The sequence below is a fragment of the Neovison vison genome, chromosome 7 (genome assembly GCF_020171115.1).
Source record: "Neovison vison isolate M4711 chromosome 7, ASM_NN_V1, whole genome shotgun sequence".
In the NCBI taxonomy this organism is placed as follows: Eukaryota; Metazoa; Chordata; class Mammalia; order Carnivora; family Mustelidae; genus Neogale; species Neogale vison.
In genome coordinates this window covers 43,331,482-43,356,926 of record NC_058097.1, presented here as the reverse complement: position 1 = coordinate 43,356,926, position 25,445 = coordinate 43,331,482, and the positions used below count along the sequence as shown (strand labels likewise).

At 37.4% G+C, this 25,445-nt stretch overlaps 1 protein-coding gene across 8 annotated transcripts in view; it reads left to right on the top strand.

Moving 5' to 3' along the window:
• ZNF568 (zinc finger protein 568) overlaps positions 1–25,445 on the top strand; it is a 69,931-nt gene that overhangs the window by 1,785 nt on the left and 42,701 nt on the right. For 2 of the 8 annotated variants that reach the window (XM_044256425.1, XM_044256423.1), the window contains exons 1-4: positions 1,050–2,671; positions 4,134–4,192; positions 9,283–9,409; positions 9,678–9,773. In XM_044256425.1, coding sequence (XP_044112360.1) covers positions 2,596–2,671; positions 4,134–4,192; positions 9,283–9,409; positions 9,678–9,773 — 358 coding nt within the window. In that variant the 5' untranslated portion in view covers positions 1,050–2,595. Of the gene's footprint in view, positions 1–1,049; positions 2,672–4,133; positions 4,193–4,237; positions 4,302–9,282; positions 9,410–9,677; positions 9,774–23,335; positions 25,345–25,445 lie in introns of those variants that run through there. The other 6 variants (XM_044256431.1, XM_044256428.1, XM_044256427.1 and 3 more) reach the window with 6 other exon arrangements.

Here is a 25,445-nt window from a genome sequence, read left to right as displayed (position 1 = left end):
GCCTGCCATTTGTGACAGCATAGATGAACCTGAATAACATTATGCTATGTGAAATAAGCTAGTCAAAGAACAAATACTACATGATTCAATTTGTATGATATAGCTAAAATAAACTCAAGAAGCACAAAAATGCAATAATGGTTGCCAGAGCCTAGGAGTAGAGGGAAATGGGGAATTATTTTTCCATGGGTACAAAGTTTACATTATGCACGATGAATAAGTTCTAGAGATCTGTACAACACAACCTGTATTAATAATACAGTATTATGCACTCTGTTAAGAGTATATATGTTGTGTTAATTGTTCTTACCACAAAAACAAAACACAAAAGAACACAAGGAAATTTTTGGAGGTGAGGGATATGTTTAGTACCTTGGTTATGGAATCGGTATCATGAATATATACATATGTTCAAACTCATCAGGATATATACATTAAATGTGTGTGATTTTTTGTACCCTAATTATATCTCGATAAAGCTAAAAACACAAAAACATTTAACATTCTAATTACTTGTAAGTGTAGAGTTCAATGTCATTATATTCATATTGCTGTACCACTGTCACTACCACCTGTCCATAGAACTCTTTCCATCTTGCAAAACAGAAACTTTGTACCCATTAAACAATAACTCCCCATTCCTTGGATCTTCTAGTCCCAGAAAATTCCATTCTATTTTCTTTCTATACGAATTTGACTACTCTACATACCTCATATGAGTTGGATCATGCAGTGTTGGGTTTTTTGTGATTGGTTTATTTAACTTCGCATAAGGTCTTCAAGGTTCATCCATGTTAACACGTCAGAATTTCCTTCCTTTTTTCGGCTAAATAATGTTCCATTATATGTATATACCACATTTTGTTTATCTATTCATCTGTCAGTGCATACTTGGGTTGCTTCTACCTTTTGACAGTTGCAGATAATGCTGCTATGAACATGGGTGTACAAATTTGTTCAAGTCCCTGCCTTCAGTTCTTTTGGGTATGTACCCAGAAGTGGAATTTTTGGATCATATGGTAATTCTGTTTTTCGTTTTTTGACTGCAATACTGTTTTTCATAGTGGCTACACCATTTAAATCAACATATTTTTTGAGCACCTACCATCAGTGACCAAGAGAGATTTAAGAAATCCCTGTTTTCATGGAATTTATATGAGGGGTTACACAGACAATATGTATGGTAAATAAATTATGTAATTTGTTTGTGATAATTCCCACAGAGGAAAAAAATGGAACTTGTGGAAGGATATTGGGAATATCTCAAAATTTATTACAATTGAATGTTTCTGTTTTATTCTGTTCTATCATACAGTGCAAGAATTAGTCGCTCTCAAAAAAAATTAGTCTACTCTCATATAATTATTTTTTACCTAGTAAAGGCTCAAAGCAGACGAAAAATTATTATTTCTTAACTTAACCATTTTATTCATCCAGTATCATTGTGATGTGAGTATAATTCTCATTTCAGATGAAGAGTATGGGAATTCTAAATTGTGCATGTCTTTTACCTCAGTTGCCAAGATAAATAGGAAACAGAATAGCTCCAACTCTCTTTTACTCCAAATCTAGGGATATTGTAAATATGAATCTTCTTTGACTCAGTTTTGTATCTGTGACTGCACTGGGTCTACACCTTTCTGCTCACAGAAGATATTTGAAAAGCAGATATTATGTGAACATCACTGTTGTGTTTACCTTGTTTCTAAAGTCTTGATGTTTTCTTGAATGCCTGGTTCAACCTAGGTTGCTGAGTCTTTTGAGTTTTCCTCTAAATTCTTGCTGTCTTTGTATCCACCATCTCTGGGCAGTAACCCCAGAGAATGTGAATTACAAGCAAGGAAGCTAATTGGGACTGTATTAATTATCTACTATTGTGTAACAAATTACCTCAAAATTCAGTGGTTTAAACAACAATAAACATTTATTATCGCTCACTCTGTGGGGGTGGGGAACAACTTAGCTGGATACTCTGGATCATATATTTCATGAAGTTGCAGTCAAGATGTTAACAAAGCTACAGTCATTGGAAGGCTAGATGGCTGGAGGATTTGCCTCCTAGATGGCTGGCAAGTTAGTGTTGGCTGCTGGCAGGAGCATCTCCCCAGGCCTGGCTGAATGTCTTCATCGTATGGTGGCCGACTTTCTTCAATGTTCATGATTCAAAAATATGCAATACAGAAACCACCATGTCTTTCATGACCTAACTTTGGAAGTCACACACTGTCAGTTTTTGCAGTATCCTGTTGGTTAAACAGGACAACTTTATTCAGTGTGCAAAGGGTATACAAAAAAAACCCATGAATACCATAAGGCAGTGATCATTGGAAGCCATCTGGGTTACCAGAGGGATCTAGTGAGGAAACATCAAGTAAATTGAATTTATATTATAAGCCCACAGGTCCTGCCTCCACGGCGATAAGATAGATCTGCGGTGTGAGTAAAAAGCCCGGAGAGCAGGTGTCCATCATGGAAGGAGACCTTCTGACCTGAGAACTCTCCTGGAGGCTGGGGAAGCCCGAGATAGAGCAGACCCTAGAATTGCTGGATCTACAGCTTACCTTAACCTTTCTGCCCTTAGTGGGCAAGGCCTGAATGACATCTCAGCCTTCAGAGATCAGCAAAAGCTGTGTGACAATGGAGCGTTTAACCCAGATGATGGAAAGGAGAGGTAAGGTGGCTCAGAGATGGGAAAAGTTTGGGAGAGAGAAGCTGTACATTTAGGGGTTAGAAAATTCAGTACCCCTACCAAGAAAGCTCACATGGGTGTTGACTGCAGGGTAGACATTTGTTTTTTTATTTATTCACTTGACTATTGTTTGAAGTTTCTGTTTTTCTTACATTTAGATTTTTTTAAAGGGTTATTAAGTATATAACCATAAACAAAATCTCCTACTCTATCCTTCCTCATCCCCTGATCCCACTCCCCAGAGGCAACCATTTTGGTATTCAGCTCCACTTCCCTGAATATCCTCATACTGCTCATTCATGCTTGATTTTTCCTGCTGACTTTTTTGACAATAGAGATAAGGAGTTATCTCTGTTTTCTACCTAACCTCTTTCTTGTCTCCCTCACCCCACCGTTCCCCAACCCACCTTCTTGCCCTTTCTAATATGGTGTTTTATTAGAGGTTGAAAGTTGACTAAATGTCAGGATCTGTATCTTTTTTGGGGGGGTGGCGCTAGTCAGTTTCCCCAGCAAGAAATCCTAGATTTTGCTTGAGTAGTATTAGCCAGAACTGCTTTTGGAAGGCAAACACAGTAGAAAGTAGGGAACTGGGGGGGACATACTTCATCTTTGAGGATTACAACTTTCACTTAATTCCCTTATTTTCTCTACATGGTTCCAACCCCTTACATTCAGTTCCTATCCCATTCCTGCCTGCAGAAGTATTTAGAGCCTCCATTCCTAAGCCTTTCAAGGGTTCTGCCATGGTTTCCCCCCCTTTCCCCCACCCTCACTTAAGCTTCAGGTTTCTCTAGTTAAATTAGATAACAGCCGTCCGTCTAATCTCTAGCTTCCAAAATTTTGTTGACATCTCTTATCTGCTGAAGTCTTCTATATTCTCTATGAGACTCAGCTTCCTTTGTTTCTTTCATTTTGGTTGGGTTTGGGAGAGAGATGTAAATGCAAATATTCATTCTTACATTTTTTTACCTGAAGGGCCTGAATTTTTTAGATCAAAAAATAGTTGCTCAAAAATGTCATTAGAATCATGACTGCATTTTATTCCATCATATAATTGGTTTACAATGCCTAAACCTGTACTTGATTAGAGTTTTCTCCATATTTTTTACAGTGCTTCATAAACTATATTATTCTTAATCTTTGTGGTATTTATTATTATGTATTTGAGATAAACTTTCTATTAAGAATAAAATACCAGGATCCTAGGGAAAGCTTTTATTGTCAGTAGATTCATTGGGCACCCTATACTTAGTCCTCCAGAAATTCCCATAAAAGACATTAGACTTTTATGTACATTTCAGCATCTCTGTTGCCTGATGGTGCTTAGCATTTCTCAGTGCTCTAAGGATCATTTAGATAATATTATAGCCACCTGGTACTGAAGATTTCTATATGCCTTTGTCTGGAGCTCTGAAATAAATCTGTTTTATTTCTCTTCCCTCAGCTTGGCATCCTCAGGACTCTGATCTTTTGGAGGAAGAAGAGAATATGACCAGGTCTCTTGTACGTTTTAAGCATATTTATTTGTTTCCTGCATTATTTTGCAGTGCAGTTGCAGTGGGTTACCTTGACCTACCAGTAAATTGGAAAAACTAAACTGATGAAAATTAAGGTGAGGAAAAATAGAGTAGCAGAACCAGGTGAAAATTTGGGATGTGGCTATGCAGGAACAGGTCCAAACAAAGTTCTTACGTGGATTTCAGTTTGAATGTCAAAGCAAACTGGAACACAAAGTTTATTCCATAATTTATACTGTTTATGAGGGGAAAACTAATAATTAAGGAAAGAGAAAACATTTCAAAGATTTTTAAAAAAAAATAATCATTATACCCAACATGGGGCTCAAACTTAATAATCCCAAGGTCAAGAATTGCATGCTGTACCAACTGACCCAGCCAGGTGCCCCTGGAAAGAGAAAGCTTCTCATTGGCACCTAGGTCAAAAAGAAATGCTGAAATAATTTCATAATTCTTACAATTTTAAGCTCAGATTTTTTTAAAAAAAGTCTGCCCTGGCCAAAGATTAAAAACTAAAATTATCTGGAAAAGTAAATGGAAGATGTCTTTCAAATGAGCCTGCATATATATTTTCTTCAGCTGAGATTTTAGTCCTTTTTCTACTTGAAATTAGGGAATTTTTAAAATGCCTTCTTTAGGGCACCTGGGTGGCTCAGTCGTTGAGCGTCTGCCTTCGGCTCAGGTCATGATCCCAGGGTCCTGGGATCAAGCCCAACATTGGGCTACCTGCTCGGTAGGAAGCCTGCTTTCCATCTCCCACTCTCCCTGCTTGTGTTCCCTCTCTCTCTCTGTCTCTCTCTGTCTCGTAAATAAATAAAATCTTAAAAAAAAAAAAAGAATGCCTTCTTTAGCATTAGGATTTATGTATAGATACCTTTTCCTAATCTGCCACTTTTATGTTGACATGTATCTTTTGTTCTATAGACACTTTAAATTTGGATAGTTATATTTAGCTTATGATTCATATATGCATACAATAAGAATTTAGTCAACATTAACATACAGCATCAGTATTTAATTGTCCTTTTCATAAGTTGCCAATCGTGGTCTTTTCTAAGACATTTTTCATGTTAGGTTATAGAGATAGTCTATTTTCAAAACTTTGTTTTTCGTATTTCGTCTTTAGTCCAATTGGAATTTAATGTTGTAATGGATTTTAGGTAGGAATGAACTGATGATTCTATCACTAGAATTATTTGTACATGTAGAAGACCAGTTGTTCCAACACTATTGTTAAATAGATATTTCTTTTGTGATGCCATGTTTATCATGTGCATTCTTAATTGTTTCTAGGCTCTTTATTCTGTTCCTTTAGTCTATTTGTCTATATCTATACCAGTACTGTACTCCGTGTGTGTATGTGTGTGTGTGTTTACAATGTTTTAATCACTGTACCTTTAAAATAACCCTGTTGCTTAGGCAAGGATTTCCCCACTTCCGCCCCACACACAACTTGTTCCTAGTCTTTCAGAAATTTCTTAGCTAGCTTGGGACCCCCTAAATTTCTATTTGAATTTTAGAATCAATTTAATTTATCTGGTTCTAAAGGAATAAAAATTCTGTTCAGATTTTAACTGGTATTGCAAAGAATTTATAGACTAATTAGAGAAGAATTGAGTGAAATTTTTTTCTTGATGTTTCAAGTTAAGGGACTCTATTAATACAATTCATCATATTAAAGAAAAAAGATAATCAGCTTCAAAGAGCTGCTAATTTTTTAAAGAATCAGAACTTTAGATCTTAAAAGAATCTCTTTAATAGGAGTAAACATGTTTACTAGGGAAAATGAGATGCATTCCCAACAAAGTCAGAAACACAATCAGATTGCCAATACTACCATATTTATTTACTATAATTCTGTCTGCCTAGGCATACAACAAAGAGAGAAAAATGGGAGATAAAAATTGGGAAGGTGCATGCAAAATTATGATAGCTAGATAATATAGTTATAAATGTGGGCAGCTGAAGAGAAATAATGACTGAATCCAATATGGATTTTTTAAACAAAATTTAGGGAATTTGGGTGAATTGGAAGGTGAGGTGAACCATGAGAGACTATGGACTCTGAAAAACAGTCTGAGGGGTTTGAAGTGGCGGGGGGGTGGGAGGTTGGGGGTACCAGGTGGTGGGTATTATAGAGGGCACAGCTTGCATGGAGCACTGGGTGTGGTGAAAAAATAATGAATACTGTTTTTCTGAAAATAAATAAATTGAAAAAAAAATTTAAAAAAAAATTTATTTACACAAAATTAATTTACACAAAAACCAATAGCATTCTCTATATAAACCACAATCAGCTGAAAAATAAAATGGAAGATGGTAAGAGAAGACGAAACGATAAAGAAAAAAATTATCTGATGTGTGTGAGAGGGAAAAAAAACTTCTATAATATTGATGTGGCCTGAAAGAGGATTTAAGTACATTTTTAAAACATCCTTTTTGGATAGGATCTATCATTATTCAACCAATATAACTTATTTTTTTAAGGTTTTATTTATTTATTTGACAGAGATCACATGTAGGCAGAGAGGCAGGCAGAGAGAGAGAGAGAGAGAGAGGAGGAAGCAGGCTCCCTGCCAAACAGAGAGCCCGATGTGGGACTCGATTCCAGGACCCTGAGATCATGACCTGAGCCGAAGGCAGAGGTTTAACCCACTGAGCCACCCAGGCGCCCTATAACTTCTTTTTAAGTTAATCGTCAGACTTACCTGAATAAAGATTCTGAATATTTTGGGGACCTGGGTGGCTCATTTGGTTAGGTTTTGACTGTCTGTCTCTCTCTCAAATAAATCTTTAAAAAAAGAATTCTAAGTATTTTTCTTAGAGTAAGGCAAGTCTATTCAAGCTGAGTCTAGAATATATTTGAAAGATAAGAATATAAAATATCCAAGAAAAAAATGAAAAAAGTGTGTCATATTCCAAATTTTTAAAGGCATATTTAATATTTATATATCTTTAAGAAAAAATCCTTTTTTAGAAAAAGTTGCCAGTCATCATATATACTGCAGAACTGACATGTAATTGCCTTTATGCTCTTACTATAAACGTTACTAAAAAAAAAAAAAGAGGGGCGCCTGGGTGGCTCAGTGGTTTAAGCCTCTGCCTTCAGCTCAGGTCATGATCTCAGGGTCCTGGGATCGAGCCCCACATTGGGCTCTCTGCTCAGCGGGGAGCCTGCTTCCCCCTCTCTCTCTCTGCCTGCCTCTCTGCCTACTTGTGATCTCTCTCTATCAAATAAATAAATAAAAATCTTTAAAAAAATAAAAAATAAAATTAAAAAAAAAAAAGATTTGTCCTGTTAAGAGTCACACGCTCTACCAACTGAGCCAGCCAGGTGCCCCTCCTTACTTTGTAAGTGGATAATAGTAGCCACTGCATAACCTTTTCAGGTTATTTTAGTAGTTAATATACCTAAAGAAATTATTACACTACCTAGTATATAATAACTACTCAATAGATGAGAGTGATGGTAATGATGATGGTAGTAATGATCATAGATCATAAAGACGGTGCCTCAGAAACAAAAATTACAGGGGCACCTGCATGCCTCAGTCAGTTAAGGTCTGACTTTGGCTCAAGTTATGATCCCAGGGCCCTGGGATGGAGCCCCATGTCGGCTCCCTGCTCAGTAGGAAGTCTGCTTCTCCTTCTGCCCCTCCTCCAGCTCATGTGCACATATGCGCTCTCACTTTAATAAATAAATAAAATCTTCAAAAAAAAAAAAAAGAAACACTAATTGCAATCAAGTGTTTGGGGATTTTCATTTGTATTTCCCATTTTGTTTATCTTATCAGTACTGTTTCTTGAATAAATTCTCCCAAATGTGGGATATGTGGGTGCTTTTTTATCTTAGAGCCTTTACAGATAAATATTTTTTCCTTACTTCCTAACATGAATATTGAAGTTTTTAAGTGGGGGAAAGAGTTGGATATGATGTGATCAAGTAATGTTCTTTTCCAGAAATTTATTAGTTTCTTGGCTTTTGTTACATTGCTGTCATGGTTTTAATTGTCATCCTCTGTAAATAAAACAAATAAGAAACAAAAACCTGATTCCCTTTCCCTGATGCCTAACTATTGATTCTGTCCTTGGACCTTTATCCACTATGTATGTTCTCTACAATTATTCCTATCCTTTAGTCATGAATTCAGCTCTCAATTTTAGGTTGATAGCTAATTCTCATCTTTCTTTATACCTCTTAACTATGTAGTGGACATTTCCATCCAGAAGTTCCATAGGAATTTCAAATTTTGCAAATTCATATTTTCCTTTTTTTAAGATTTTTTTTCTTTTATTCATGACAGACAGAGAGAGGTAGAGGCAGAGGGAGAAGCAGGCTTCCCACGGAACAGGGAGCCTGATGCAGAACTCGATCCCAGGACTAGGATCATGACCTGAGCCGAAGGCAGATGCTCAACCAACTGAGCCACCAAGGCGCCCAGGATATTCAGATTTTCATACCTCTCCTCATTCCTCCTGCCTTATTTCTCTTCCATCCCCATTTTCTCCATGCTCCCTTTCTCACTGGCTCACATTTTCATTTGGACAGGTTCTGAGACAGTTACCTGTGAGTCATGTCTAACTCTTTCACTTCCATCACAGACCAGTACAGATCAGTGACCACTATGTTTAGTTTTCCTGCGTAATAGATGATGAATGTTTAAGTTTGCTAACTCAATAATCAACATCTTTTTTTTTAAAGATTTTATTTATTTATTTGACAGAGAGAGATCACAAGTAGGCAGAGAGAGAGGAGGAAGCAGACTCCCTGCCGAGCAGAAAGCCCAATGTGGGGCTCGATCCCAGGACACCGGGATCATGACCCGAGCCGAAGGCAGAGGCTTTAACCCACTGAGCCACCCAGGCACCCCTCAATAGTCAACATCTTACAGGATATTTCTATTATGGTTTGTTTTCCCTCACACTGTAAAATAAGGTTAGGTAAATATGAAGACTTCCTATACAGTTTGTAATGAACTCTGATCCCTGAGTTCATGATGTACATGAGTTCTTACATACTTTCACCACTGCATTGAAGTTTGATAACTTCATATTAATTAGGATTGGTTTTTACAGGAAACGGTGACATTTAAGGATGTTGCTGTGGACCTCACCCAGGAGGAATGGCAGCAAATGAAACCTGCTCAGAGGAACTTGTATCGGGATGTAATGCTAGAGAACTATAGCAACCTAGTCACAGTTGGTAAGGGTAGTTTTATAATTTTTAATGGAATTCCTTTCCATTTTCGAAGTGTATGAAGACTTTTAACTTGCCAGGTGAATTTACCCTTCCTTGACTTCACATGATTATGTGTACTCCTCTTCAGGGTAAAGCTTGATTACTTTGTCTTACTTTTGAAATTCCTTTGTCTTCATCCTTCATAGGCCCTCAAGCCCCTAAGACTCAGCCCAAGGTATGGATGGTGGTCCCCAGCATTAACATCCAAGTCTTTTGCTGTTTCCTGTAATAGGTTATCAAGTCACCAAACCAGATGTGATCTTCAAGTTGGAGCACGAAGAGGAACCATGGGTGGTAGAGGAGGAAATGCTTGGAAGGCACTGTCCAGGTGAATAAGTAAAAAGGCAGCTCTGAATGAGAAAGCCACATGACAGTAGTTCATGTGGTTGATACCATTTTACATTTTCCAAGATTTTCTTAAAGGCCCTAGTGTTCTAGGGTGACAAATAGTATAAATGGATTGAATTCCTGTGACGTTTCTAGATATATTTCCAGATTCCACTTCCTATACTGGAGTTATCTTCCTTTTCCAGATTTTAAAGGATTGGTAATCCCAGCTGAATTCAGGATGCCAGCCTTCTCTAACTCATTTATGACCTTACTTTCAAGATTATTTTCTTTCACTGTGATCTCTCTTTTTCCTTAGTGCTCATAGTTTTAGTTTTATTTCCTTATGCATTCAGTATTTCACAGATATGTATTATTTTATTTTTTTAAATATTTTATTTATTTATTTGACAGAGATCACAAGTAGGCAGAGAGGCAGGCAGAGAGAGAGGAGGAAGCAGGCTCCCCGAGGAGCAGAGAGCCCCATGCGGGACTCAATCCCAGAACCCTGGGATTATGACCTGAGCCAAAGGCAGAGGCTTTAACCCACTGAGATACCCAGGCGCCCCTCCCCCCCCTTTTTTAAGATTTTTTTTATTTATTTGAGAGGGAGCATGAGAGGGGAGAAAATCAGAGGGAGAAAGCTATTCCCCATGGAGCTGGGAGCCCAATATGGGACTCGATCCCGGGACTCCTGGATCATGACCTCAGCTGAAGTCAGTTGCTTAACCAGCTGAGCCACCCAGGGCCCAGAAGTGTAGTATTTTAAAAGTATATTTGTTTCACACTTAGATTTCATTCAGTTTCTTTCCATTTTGAAAAGCTATAAACATGTATTCTGTAACAGTACTCACAGTTTCCATTGTACTTCACAACCCTCACATCCCATCTTCACAACCCTCTAATCTAAGTTTCTGGATTAGAAATTGGTGCCCTATTCCTACTTATTCCCATCTTCCATTACATTAATTTTTTTAATGTAAATATGCACCCTTCAGGGCACCTGGTTGGCTCAGTTCCTTAACTGACTCGTTAACTGAGCATCTGACTCTTAATTTTGGCTCTGGCCATTATCTCAGGATCATGAGATCAAGCCCTGTGTTGGGTTCATTGGAGATTGCTTGAGATTCTTTCTCTCCCTTTCCCTCTGCTCGTCCTCCACCTACTTGCTCACTCTAAAATACACACACACACACACACACACACACATACACACACACGGTTAAAGAACATAAATAATCCAAAAGATACATTAAAAAATAAGTCTCTTACATTAAAAAATAAGTCTCTGCCTTATCCTTGACACCAAATACCTTTCTTTCCCAGTTGCATACACTTCTTTCTCAGAGTTGTGCCGGCTCTTTTTGATTAGTATTATTTTACCATATGAATTTTAAAGAGTTTTATTTATTTATTTGACAGAGAGATCACAAGTAGGCAAAGAGGTAGGCAGAGAGAGAGGGGGAAGCAGGCTCCCTGTTGAGCAGAGAGCCCGATGTGGGCTCAATCCCAGGACTCTGAGATAATGACTGGAGCTGAAGTCAGAGGCTTAACCCACTGAGCCACCCAGGTACCCCTACCATATGAATTTTAGATACAACTCTCTATTTCCAGAGAAAAACCTATTGGACTTTTTATTGGGAATGTATTAGATACATAAATAAACTTTTGGAATTTTTTTTTTTACAGAGATCACAAGTAGGCAGAGAGGCAGGCAGAGAGAGAGGGAGAAGCAGGCTCCCCATTGAGCAGAGAGCCCGATGTGGGGCTTAATCCCAGGACCCTAGGATCATGACCTGGGCTGAAGGCAGAGGCTTTAACCCACTGAGCCACCCAGGTGCCCCAACTTTTGGAAATTTGACATCTTTAGAATGTTGAGATTTTTCTGTTAAAGAACTTGCTCTGTCTTCTTTCAAATCTACTTTTTTTTTGTTTTGTTTGTTTTGTTTTCTCAATTTATTTATTTTCAGAAAAATAGTATTCATTATTTTTTCACCACACCCAGTGCTCCATGCAAGCCGTGCCCTCCATAATACCCACCACCTGGTACCCCAACCTCCCACCCCCCCCCCGCCACTTCAAATCTACTTTGTATCCTTCAGAAATGCTTTCCAAGTTTTCCCTTTATAGCTTTTGTATATTTCTGAAGTTTATACCTAAGTATTAGATAAGAGAAAAAAAATCAGTACTGTACTTGCTGTTTCTGCTTTCAGCACTGTGCTTTCTGTCAATTGGAAAGGAATCTATAAAGTCATCTTTATTTTAAGATAAAATTGTATCCCTGAAAAACACAAGAGAATCAACGGAAAAAGTATAGCAAACAGTAAAAGAATCCAGTGAGATGGTAAGATACAAGTTAACAAATAAAAATCAGCAGGTTTCATATATACTTCAACAACCAAGTAGAAGATATAAAGGAAAGAAAACCACATTTATAGTTGTAACAATAAAGATAAAATACTATTTGGAGCATGAACATATAACACCCTACAAAACAAAGTCCTGTCCTCATGGAACTTATAAATTTAGTGGGAACTAAAGTCCCTCAGTTTTTGCATGTAAGAAAACACATATTTTTTCTTACCCTTTATTATTTGACTGTGTATAAAATTCTTAAGTCATACTTTTTTTCTAGACTGCTTTCTTTGTAGACAGTTCTCTGAAGACTTTAGATAATCCTCTACTGTCTCCTGGCTTTGAATATTGCTTGGAGACTTCTGAAAACTGATTGGTTCCCCTCATAGGTGACTTGATTTGTTTGCCTTGGATGCCCATAGTTTTTTTTTTCTTTAAAACTTTAGGAAGTTTGAGTCCTATTGATCAAATGATTATCAGTTTTTCATTTTGATTTGTATATTCATGTTTTTTTGGTTCTAGTTAGCATTATTGCATAGAGCTTATGCAGATTGCTTTTATAATCACCACTACTTATCTTTAAATGAGGTTACTTCTTGCTGGACCAACTATTTATAAAAGAGTGTTGAAAATTGGCCAGAAAAATGCTCTGAGTGAATAGGAAGCCCTTGTCACTCATATCAACCTACTTTAGCATTAAGAGTTTTGTATTGAGGGGCGCCTGGGTGGCTCAGTGGGTTAAGCCGCTGCCTTCGGCTCAGGTCATGATCTCAGGGTCCTGGGATCGAGCCCCGCATCGGGCTCTCTGCTCAGCGGGGAGCCTGCTTCCCCCCGTCTCTCTGCCTGCCTCTGCCTACTTGTGATCTCTCTCTCTCTCTGTCAAATAAATAAATAAAATCTTTAAAAAAAAAAAAGAGTTTTGTATTGAGAATTGGTTTGCCCTTTACTTCTTCCAAATCAGACATTATCAGTTGCATGCCTCCTCCAGCGTGAAGTGTCCTTTCTACTCTCCTATGCCAGCAGACTGCTTATGTAAGAATCATGGCTATTTGCATCTTCTTATTTAGCCCTGTCTTCCCTACCATTTGACAGGGCCAGATGAAGGCTATCATGTTCCTGCCACCAGTGTCCACACATCTAGATCCCACTGTTGCAAAAAATAACTAGTTCATTCTGCCCACAGAGTGTGCCTTCTATTTTGGGGGAACTCTGTTCACTGTGTTTTCTGTCGAGATAAGAAAGAACAGCCACTGTCTCTTGAGTTTCTTTACTACCTGGTCCAATTTATCCTCTGCTCTTTATTTTCTAGAATTGGCATTTAGCAACCTTTTAGTTCAAGACACATTGTCTTTTTGTTTTCTTCTTCACTTTTGCAGAGAGAGAGGAGAGGAGACAGTGATGTTAAATTTCACCATATTGAAATGGGAAGTTCTCAATGCTATATTTGATCATGTGGATCTCCCTTCTTGGAAATATCTTTCTTTTTGTCCTGTCTAAAGGATTCTGATATCGCCTTAGTTCCTGTTTATTGTTTATTTCCTGTTCCTTTAGGAAATGTCTTTTATATTACTTCTTTTTTCGGCCCTCACTGGACATTATCCAGAGTCATTATAAATTACATATAGATCCTTTATCCTTTTTGTACCTTCATGACATAGGTGTGTTCATGTCTTTTTAAATCAGTATTTAACTACAGAAATGGCAACATTTAATGTCTCTAATATTGTGAAAAGCTTCACATCTTTGCCTTTAATGATGAGGGTTCTTACCTTTTCTGGCTCTGTTATTATCTTGGAGCTCAATTTCTAACAAATGGCCCCCAACACTGGGGCACCTGGGTGGCTCAGTGGGTTAAGCCTCTGCCTTTGGCTCAGGTCATGACCTCAGGGTCCTGGGATTGAGCCGCACATCGGGCTCTCTGTTCAGCAGGGAGTCTGCTTCCCCCTCTATCTATCTGCCTGGCTCTCTGCCTACTTATGATCTCTGTCTGTCAAATAAATAAATAAAATCTTTTTTTTAAAAAATGGTCCCCAACACTTCTAGCCATTATAGATCTGCCTTCATCTTTGAGCTAACTTTCTAGTTTATATACCAGAGTGATTTGGAGTCTTAAAATCTACTGCTTATATATATTTTCATACTTGATTTCTGAGGTTTAATCTACCAAAGAAAGACTATCTTATTCTTCATGTAATGATTCATAAATTGGTTGGTGTAGAGCTATATTTGGAGAAATTTTTCTTATTGCTTTTGTTGTTTTAAAATATTTATTTGGGGGGCGCCTGGGTGGCTCACTGGGTTAAAGCCTCTGCATTAGCCTCAGGTCATGATCCCAGGGTTCTGGGATCAAGCCCCGCATCGGGCTCTCTGCTCAGCAGGGAGCCTGCTTTCTCCTTTCTCCCTCTGCCTGCCTCTCTGCCTACTTGTGATTTCTGTCTGTCAAATAAAAAAATAAAAATCTTTTAAAATAAATAAATAAATAAATACAATATTTATTTGGAGTTCCTGGGTAGCTCAGTTTGTTGAGTGCCCCACTCTTGATTTCAGGTCAGGTCATGATCTCAGGGTCATGAGATTGAGCCCTGCCTGGGGCTCATGCTCAGCAGGGAGTCTACTTGTGATTCCATCTCCCTCTGCCCCTCCTCCTGCTCTGTGCTCACTCACTCTCTCAGATAAATTAAATAAATCTTTAAAACAGTGGCACCTAGGTGGCTCAGTCATTAAGCATCTGCCTTCGACTCAGGTTATGATCCCAGGGTCCTGGGATCGAGCCGCACATTGGGCTCCCTGCTCAGTGGGAAGCCTACTTTTCCCTCTCCCACTCCCTCTGCTTATATTCCCTCTCTCACTGTCTCTCTGTGTCAAATAAATAAATAAAATCTTAAATAATAAATCTTTAAAATATAAATAAATAAATAAATAAAATATTTATTTGAAGACCTTCCAAGTAAATGTAGAGGATTTCAGGTCAGAATAAAAAGACAGGGCAGAGCCACATAAGATATTGTTGAAATCTTAAATTGCATGTGAAGCATTTATTTAGCAAATGAAAGACTCAGACAGAAAATACCTTAAAAGTTTTAAGAGAAGGGCTATAGAAGGAAGAATCAGTTTGAGGAAGTTTATGAAAAAAAATGTTTAAGCAACCTTGACATTAAAGCTGTTTTCTTGTAAGATTTGTAGATTCTTTAGACTTATTTTTAAAAATGAGAAGAATGAGGGTGCCTGGGTGGCTCGGTTAAGTATCCAACTTTTTTTTTTTTTAAGATTTTATTTATTTATTTATTTATTTGACAGAGAGAAATCACAAGTTGGCAGAGAGGCAGGCAGAGAGAGAAGGGGAAGCAGGCTTCCCACTGAGCTGAAGGCAGAGGCTTAACCCACTGAGCCACCCAGGCGCCCCAAGGGTCAACTTGATTCCACCTCAGGTCATGATCTCAGAGTCCTAAGATAGAGCGCCACATTGAGCCCCTTGATGGGCTCATGCTGGGCGTATAACCATAGATTCGCTCCCTTTCCCTCACCCCCACTCGTACCCACACACACACACTCTAAAAAAAATAAAAATGAGAAAACCATAACATTAAAATAAAAGCAAAACATAAAAGTTTAGAGAGTAAAATTAGCATGACATGTTCATGGGGTAAAATTTGAAGCATAGCCTGAATTGGAAAAGGGGAGACCTTAAGGAATTAGTGAAATGGAGGCTGGATTATCTAGTGTAGAGAGCCAGAGAAGTCTGAACTTTGCCAACCTTCATGCCCTCTTTTGTATTTTTAAATTTTGTTGATAATTTAGTTCAATTTTTTCCCTTTTTTATTTTTTAAAAAGATTTTTTCCCTTTTTTAATCACTGAACTAGAGCTGTAATTTTACCTTATATATGGTGACAGATTACAACAGTAGTTTACAGGCAGGGAGTTGGAAGATAACTGAATATAAAGATTAAAAAATATCTAATTATCTGAATTCTAAGTTACCCACAGTTGAATCTAGAGAAGCCATTATAGAGCTAATAATGTAGAAAAGAATATTATTTTGGGTAACAGTATGTCCTCCATGAAGAAAGAATAAAAGCAAAACACAGCAGGATTTGCTGGTAAGGACAGTTTCAGCATCGAGAAATGAACACAGGATAAAATGATAGTACCTGCTATTAGCACAATGCAGTGCATCAGATATTGAACAAAGATGACTTGCCTTGTGATCTTTTCATTGGATATTTACTTATATGCCTTGTTCTTTAAACACATATGAGAATGACTTACAATTAAATTGAAAATTGAAGCTGTCTCCATCATTATTACCAGTTTGGGGCTGGATTTAGTTTGGATAGCCTAAGCTTCAAGTGTTTTTATACAGAAATAAAGGAATTAAAACTTTACGAAAATTGGTATACTTGTCATCTGCAGATTAGACGAGTGCTAAATTTCCTAGGATCATATGGCAGTTAATCTATGCAAAAGTAATGAGAACTTGGGTTATAATTTGCTTCTATGTTACCGTTATTATTTTCTTTTTATATTATTTCTTTCCTTTTTAATATATATTTTTAATTTTTCTCAAAGTAATACATGTACTTCTTTTTTTTTTTTAAGATTTTATTTATTCGACAGACAGAGATCACAAGTAGGCAGAGAGGCAGGCAGAGAGAGAGAAGGAAGCAGGCTCCCTGCTGAGCAGAGAGTCCGATGCGGGGCTCGATCCCAGGACCCTGGGATCATGACCTGAGCTGAAGGCAGAGGCTTTAACCCACTGAGCCACTCAGGTGCCCCAATACATGTACTTCTTAAAAACAGAAATACAAGGCTTATGACAGTCCCTTCATCTGACCTCATGTTTCACCTCATTTAGGCAATTTTTTTTTTAAATACATGTGTTGGTGGGATAATGCTGTGATATATTTTTTTAAGATTTTATTTATTTGTCAGAGAGAGAGAGATCACCAGTAGGCAGACAGGCAGGCGGGGGTATGGGGAGCAGGCTCCCCGTCAAGCAGAGAACCTGTTGCAGGGCTCGATCCCAGGACCCCGAGATCATGACCTGAGCCAAAGGCAGAGGCTTAACTCACTGAGCCACCCAGGTGCCCCCATTTAGGCCATTATTTTCATTTCAGCTTACTTAGCTATTTCTTTTAGTATTGATCTTTGTTTCTAAATAAGTACTTTAAGAATTTTATTGTAGTCATTTTCAGACATTCAAAAATAGAGTATAAGGAATCCTCATGGTATTCATTACTTAGCTTCAGCAGTGATCAGCATTTTGCCAGACTGGTTTATCTGTCTTCCCCAGTTTTGTTTTAGTTTTGTTTGCTGAACTATTTTACATTTCACCTTTAAATACCATTGTAGGTATCTCTAACAGGTGAAATTATTTAAATATTTACAATATTATTATCACACCTAATAACATTAATAATAGTTTCTTATATCATCTGATATTTAGTCTCTGTTCCTATTTCCTCAGTTGTCTCAAGAATTTATTGTTATAGTTGGATTATTTGATTCAGGATCTAAATAAAGATTAACACATTGCATTTGGTTGATACATCTCTTAGGTCTGTTCTAATTCATAAGTGTTTCTCCTCCCCCTTCCTCCCAACCCGTTTTTCCCCACATATTTTATTTGTGTAGAATCCAGGTCATTTGTCTTTTAAAACAAGGGTCAGCAATTTTTCTCTTTAGAAGGCCAGATAATAAATAGGCTTGAGGGCCAGATAAGGTCTCAGTCTCATGTTCTCTTTCTCAACAACCCTTTAAGAATGTAAAAAACAGGGACGCCTGGGTGGCGCAGTTGGTTGGACGACTGCCTTCGGCTCAGGGCGTGATCCTGGAGTCCGGGGATCGAGTCCCCGCATCAGGCTCCCAGCTCCATGGGGAGTCTGCTTCGCTCTCTGACCTTCTCCTCGCTCGTGCTCTCTCTCACTGTCTCTCTCTCTCAAATAAATAAATAAAATCTTTAAAAAAAAAAAAAGAATGTAAAAAACATGGGGTGCTGGATCAAGACCCAGCTGGGGCTCCACACTAAGCATGGAGTCTGCTTGAGATTCTCTCTCTCCTCTCCCTCTGCCCCTCCCCTTGCTCTCACTCTGTTTCTCTCTCAAAGTAAATAAATAAAATCTTTTTTAAAATTGATGAATAGATGGGGCGACTGGGTGGCTCAGTGGGTTAAAGCCTCTGCCTTCAGCTCAGGTCATGATCTCAGAGGCCTGGGATCAAGCTCCACATCAGGCTTTCTGCTCAGTAGGGAGCCTGCTTCCTCCTCTCTCTCTGCCTGCCTCTCTGCCTAGTTGTGGTCTCTGTCAAATAAATAAATAAAATATTTTTTAAAAACTGATGAATAGATTCATGTATTATGAATCAGAATCCATCTATTTTAAAGATTCTTATTAACTTTTCATTTAAGGCTTTTAGCAGCCATTGGTAATCTTTGGCTAGATCCAATATTTTATTAGAGGTTCCTTCTGCTTTTATTAGCTGAAATTCTCCCATAAAAAAGAGCTCAACGGGTGCCTGACTGGCTCCATCAGTGGAGTGTGCAACTCTTGATTTGGGGGTTGTGAGTTCAAGTCCCACACTGGATGTAGAGATTACATAAACAAACAAACAAAAAAAACCTTAAAAAAAAAAAAACCTTTGTCAGTAACTGTTTGATTACTCTGAAATATAGTTTTTGCAGGGCAGGAAAGAAAAATACTTGACTCCTTTCCTTCAAAAACATTTTTTTTTCAAGTAGTCTCCATTCCCAGCATGGAGCCCAACATGAGGCTTGAACTCACAACCCTGAGATCAAAACCTGAGCTGAGGGGCGCCTGGGTGGCTCAGTGGGTTAAGCTGCTGCCTTCTGCTCAGGTCATGATCTCGGGGGTCCTGGGATCGAGCCCCACATCGGGCTCTCTGCTCAGCGGGGAGCCTGCTTCCTCCTGTCTTTCTGCCTGCCTCTCTGTCTACTTGTGATCTCTCTGTCAAATAAATAAATAAAATCTTTAAAAAAAAAAAAAAAAACCTGAGCTGAGACCAAGAGTCAGACACTTAACTGACTGAGCCACCCAGGCATCCCCCTTTAAAACCTTTGAGAATGATTGGTGTCCTAGCATTCTCCAGTTTGCCAAGTTAAATCATTATAAATTTATATAATGAGCATCAAAATAAATATTATTCAGCACATATAAATGATATATATGGAAAACATTTAAAAATATGCTTATGTATTTATAAAATATGTAAATTATGTTTTAGATATATTTTATATGTGTTATTTATTAATAAGTCTATATTATTAACAATATAATATTTATTTTAATGTTCAAATTGTCATATCATTAGCCAGAGGATTCTTTAGCTAATTTTATAAATTTCCTGCTCCAGACATAAAATAGCTATTTCTCTAGAAACTCCTGCTTCCTTTAGTGGGAAATTATTCGGAGACCACAATCTGGACACAATGGTTACTCATTAGTACTAGGCTGTCATTGCTTATAGAGTTTGTAAGTGGACAAAGCTAGGAAAACACACTTTTTAGAAAGAAAAAAATGTAGTTATATTGATATGGCCAATTCAAATTAAAGAGTGTAGGGGTTGTTACTTACCTTTTTTGTTTTGTTTTTATATCATTTATACTGAAAATCCTGGCTCCTTACTGCATTAAAATATTTATTTGCTTAGTACATATGTATTTCTCAACCTTGGCATTGCTGACATTTTGGTTCAGATCATTCTTTGCTGTAGGGCACTATCCTGTGCATTGTAGGATCTTTATATAAGGTGTAGAATGTTTAGCAGCCTCTATGTCTTCTACTTTATTTGGTGCTGGGAGCATCAATCCCCTTTTTCCCCACTTCATTGAGTTGTAACAGCCAAAAATGTCTCCAGATCTTTCAGACATTGCCGAATATCCCTTGTGGACCCAAACTGATATTTCTCTCTCTCTCTCTCAATATATATATGTATGTATATATATATATATATTCAGTTAGTTAGCTAGTTAGTTCCAAATTAGCAATAATACCAATTTTACTAATAATGAGAAAGACTACTGGAGTGCCTGAGTGGCACAGTCAGTTAAGAAGCCCACTATTGGTTTCAGCTCAGGTGTTGATCTCAGGGTTGTGAGATGGAACCCCATGTGGGCTCTGTTCTCAGTGTAGAGTCTGGCTTGAGATTCTCTCTTCCTCTCCCTTTGCCCCTCCCCTGCGCACATGAGCACTCTTCTCTCTCTCTAAAATAAATATATAAATCGGGGGTCGGGTTGGGGGAGACTGCTGGATGTAGTTTAAGGTTTCTTTGGTTGTATTTTTTTCTCCTTTAGGATATAGTCAAATTACTGTGTTTGAAGTCACTTGAATGATTATGGTCCTAACTTCATATGTAGATTTACCCATTTCTATTCGTTTTCAATTTTTAAGAGTTATTTTGGGGTTTTTTTCCTCTTTTTTTGATTTAACTTTTTTGTTATGTAAAACACCTAAATGATTCCAGTGACTATAAAACAAGTCAAAGATGTCATGCTTCCACTCAGGATATATAAGTGGAAAAAAATCAGTGTGTAGAGCAGCATTTAGGATATGCTTTTTTATAATGAGTGGGAGAGGCATATGTGTGTGGATATATATATATGCATATATATATATCCACACACATATACATATATATTTAATATATGTATTTTAAAAGAATATGAGACTAACCCCAAAATTAATAAAAATGCTTACATGTCAGGCAGTGGAAGAAGAATCATTGTTTCAGAGATAGGATGGAAGCTATTATTCTCTGAATATGCTGCTGATTGGTAATTCCTAACTATCATCAACTTGATATTAATGAAAGATGAGGTTTAGTACTCCTACACCACCACTTCCCCTTTCCTTTTTCTCTGGATATAGATGTATCACAATTTGTGGCCAAATTGGCTTTCACTGTTTACTTTGTTCTTTTGATTGACATACTGTTATACTGAGCCAAGAAATGACTATTAATTACATATCCTTATACAGATTTTTGTCATTCCTGGAGTTACTACTTGCCTAATTTTTCTGTTTGCTTTGTTTTCTATATGTATTTAATTTTAATGAGACTCAAGTCTTTGTTTAAATAGGGAATTCATCAGTGTTACTAGTTTTCCTCATTTTGATGAATGAAAGGATAAAAAAGAAATTCTAAAAATCTAACAAATTTTTGATGCTCTTTTAGTAGAACCTAGGAGTTTTTTTGTGGAGCTGCAAATGCCAGTTCTAGAGCTCCAGTTTTGTGGGTCTTTTGTTTTTAATCTTCTCATCTCCTATCTGGAGGTAAATGCCAGCATTCATGAGGGGCAAGCAGTAGAAAGCATACCACTCAATATGACGAGTTTACGTAATCCGTAGTGCTTTTTTTTTTTAAGATTTTATTTATTTATTTGACAGAGAGATCACAAGTAGGCAGAGCAGCAGGCAGAGAGAGGGGGAATCAGGCTCCCCGCTGAGCAGGGATCCTGATGTGGGGCTCCATCCCAGGACCCTGAGATCATAACCTAGGCCGAAGGCAGAGGCTTAACCCACTAAGCCACCCAGGTGCCCCCATAATTCCTAGTTTTTTAGTATGAGCCTCCCTTTACATCTGCTAAGTTTAGAGCATGTATAGTTCATTTTCTCTAAAGAGGTAAGCCTTCCTTTTCCTGCTCAGATGATGGATACATAGCCACTTCCTGTGTGGGTTGTGTGTGGAGGGTGGGGAGGTAATGGTAAAGATGCAGTTACAAAGAGCTTATTAGCAGCTAATTTAAGAAGGAAGGGATTTACATGAAGGTATTAAATGTCCTAGAAAACCTTTGAGAGGACTGACTAAGCTTTTAGGAATGAGTTACAGCATTATATCAGAGAGTACGCTGCTAAGTGAGTTTCTTTTCCCCCATGATCAAGAAATTACTTCTGATGGGGCACCTGGCTGGCTCAGTTGATGGAGCATGCAACTTTTGATCTCCGGGTTTAAGCTCCACATTGGGAATAGAGCTTACTTTAAAAAAAGAAAAAAAAAATAGGGGGCCCCTGGGTGGCTCAGTCAGTTATGCATCTGCCTTAGGCTCAGGTCATGATCCCAGGTCCTGGAGTCAAGCCCCACATCTGGCTCCCTGCTCAGTGGGGAGTCTGCTTTTCTCTCTACCTGCCCTCCCCCCCCAACCTGCTCGTGTTCTCTTTCTCTCAAATAAATAAAATCTTTAAGAAAAAAAAAATGGTTTCTGATTGAACCAGGGAAATGCTTCTATAACCATGAGCTTCAGAACCCTACCACTTCTCCTATAATATTTAGGTAAAATGCCTATTTTATTTCTACTTTTAATTCATTTCTGAATTAAAAAATTGTATGATGATAATCTAAATCACATCCAGAACCCTACATGCAAGTATGTCTAGGAAATACAGTTATAACTCACCCTTTGCAGGTTGGAAAAACATAGAATGAGGTTGGAAAGATGTTAACTTAGGCAAGTCTGAAATATTTGCCTAGAAAGTATAAGTGTTTCCTATTCAGACCTTAAATTAATCCTCTTCAGACATCTTTCCTGTACCTTTTGAGTACCTGAATCCTCTAATTTGTTAGCTTTTCTTTTGTTTTGTGGCTAAATCAGTATGTTGTTTGAGATTTTCATTTTTATGTACTTTAACTTCTTTTATGTTAACTTAGCTCTTCCATTAGTTAATAGTTCCTTTTATCCCTTTCATCTCTGTTCTTTGGTTGAAATTTCTTGTTCACCCTTCTTTACACCCCTATTTCCTTTGTTGTTGTGGGTTTGACCTTTTATTTTCTTTACTGTCATTTTAATGGAATTTAAGGGAAGAGGAGAAATAAACATATACATTCAATCTACTGTGTTTAACCACAGTGTTAATTTTATCCTCTGATCATTTTGACTCCCTATCCATTTATATGGTCACCCTTTTCATTTTAATTATTCTGTTCATGTTACTGATTTCTGCATTGTATAAGCATACTTTTAAAAGCAGTCAAAGCTATTTAGGCCTATCAATGTCAGTTTTCTCTCCAAAATATTTTCTATAGCAGTTAACCTCTTAAAACTTAGAAACTAGGGTAATTTGCACTTTGGATTTCTTTCATATTGGGAAACTAGAATCAACATAAAAAATCAATTCTTATAAGAGCAAATTTCTGAAATATTATTAATAGTGTAGTAGCAGAAAAATTCAAAAGTAATAATCTTTGGTCCTCCATTTTAGAAGTTTGGGAAGTTGATGAACAGAGCAAGAAGCGACAGGAAACACTTGTGAGGAAAGTCACATCCATCTCCAAGAAAACTCTGATTAAGGAAAATGTCATTGAATGTAAAAGAGTTACAAAAATATTTCCTTTGAGCTCAGATATTCTTACTTCAAGACAAAACTTCTTTGACTGTGACTCACTTGATAAGGGTTTGGAACATAATTTAGATTTACTTACTTATGAGAAGAATTGTGTAAGAGAGAAAAACTATGACTATAATAAGTATGGGAAGCCTTTTTACCACTGCTCATCCCATGCTCTAACCCCCTTTAAGTGTAATCAGTGTGGACAAGACTTCAGTCATAAATTTGACCTCATCAGACATGAAAGAATTCATGCTGGAGAGAAACCCTATGAGTGTAAGGAATGTGGAAAAGCCTTCAGCAGGAAGGAAAATCTTATTACACATCAAAAAATTCATACTGGGGAAAAACCATATAAGTGTAATGAATGTGGAAAAGCTTTCATTCAGATGTCAAACCTTATTAGACACCAGAGAATTCATACAGGGGAGAAACCTTATGCATGTAAGGACTGTTGGAAAGCCTTCAGTCAAAAATCAAATCTTATTGAACATGAGAGAATTCATACTGGAGAAAAACCCTATGAATGTAAAGAATGTGGAAAATCCTTCAGCCAGAAGCAAAACCTTATTGAGCATGAGAAAATTCATACTGGGGAGAAACCTTATGCATGTAATGAATGTGGTAGAGCCTTTTCTCGAATGTCATCTGTTACTCTACACATGAGAAGTCACACAGGGGAGAAGCCCTATAAATGTAATAAATGTGGAAAAGCCTTCTCTCAATGCTCAGTATTTATTATACATATGAGAAGTCATACAGGTGAGAAACCCTATGTGTGTAGTGAATGTGGGAAAGCATTCTCTCAAAGTTCATCCCTTACTGTACATATGAGAAATCATACAGCTGAGAAACCCTATGAATGTAACGAGTGTGGAAAAGCCTTCAGCAGGAAAGAAAATCTCATTACACATCAGAAAATTCATACTGGAGAGAAACCATATGAATGTAATGAATGTGGGAAAGCTTTTATTCAGATGTCAAACCTCATTAGACACCAGAGAATTCATACTGGTGAGAAACCTTATGCATGTACAGTATGTGGGAAAGCCTTTAGTCAGAAATCAAATCTCACCGAACATGAGAAAATTCATACTGGAGAAAAACCCTATAATTGTAATCAATGTGGAAAAGCTTTCAGTCAGAGACAAAATCTCCTTGAGCATGAAAAAATTCATACTGGAGAGAAACCGTTTAAATGTAATGAATGTGGTAAAGCCTTTTCTCGAATCTCATCTCTTACTCTTCATGTGAGAAGTCATACAGGGGAGAAACCGTACGAATGTAATAAATGTGGAAAAGCCTTCTCTCAATGCTCATTACTTATTATACATATGAGAAGTCATACCGGTGAGAAACCTTTTGAATGTAATGAATGTGGGAAAGCATTCTCTCAAAGAGCATCCCTTTCTATACATAAGAGAGGGCATACAGGTGAGAAACGCCGAGTGTACTAAATGAGGGAAAGGTCTTTTCTTAAATTCAACCCATGCTTTGCTTTTGAAACTTACTGGCATAAACTCAAAAAAATGAACAAGATCTTTATGGAAAAATTGTAAAGCTTCATTGAAGGGCATAAGACTTGAATAAATTGAGAGAAATACCATATATACAGATGGAAAAACCCAATATCATAAAAATATCAGTTCTCCCAGAATTAATTTATAGACCTTATATAGTTCCAAACATCTAACATGAATTTTCTAGGATCTTTGCAAAATAATTCTAAAATTCATGTGAAATGGAAGTCCCTGGATTGCCAAGACAATTTTGAAAAGGAGGAGACAGGACACATCTTCTACCATATACTACACAAAAGTTGTGGTTGTTAAATAGTGTCTTATATTAGAGCATAAATAGGTAAATAAACAGATTTTACAGAATAGAATGCCTAGAAATCAGTGAATATACATGAATTTGGTGTATTAGTAGACATGATATCATGAATCAGTAGAGAAATGAAACAGCCAATAAAATTTGTTGA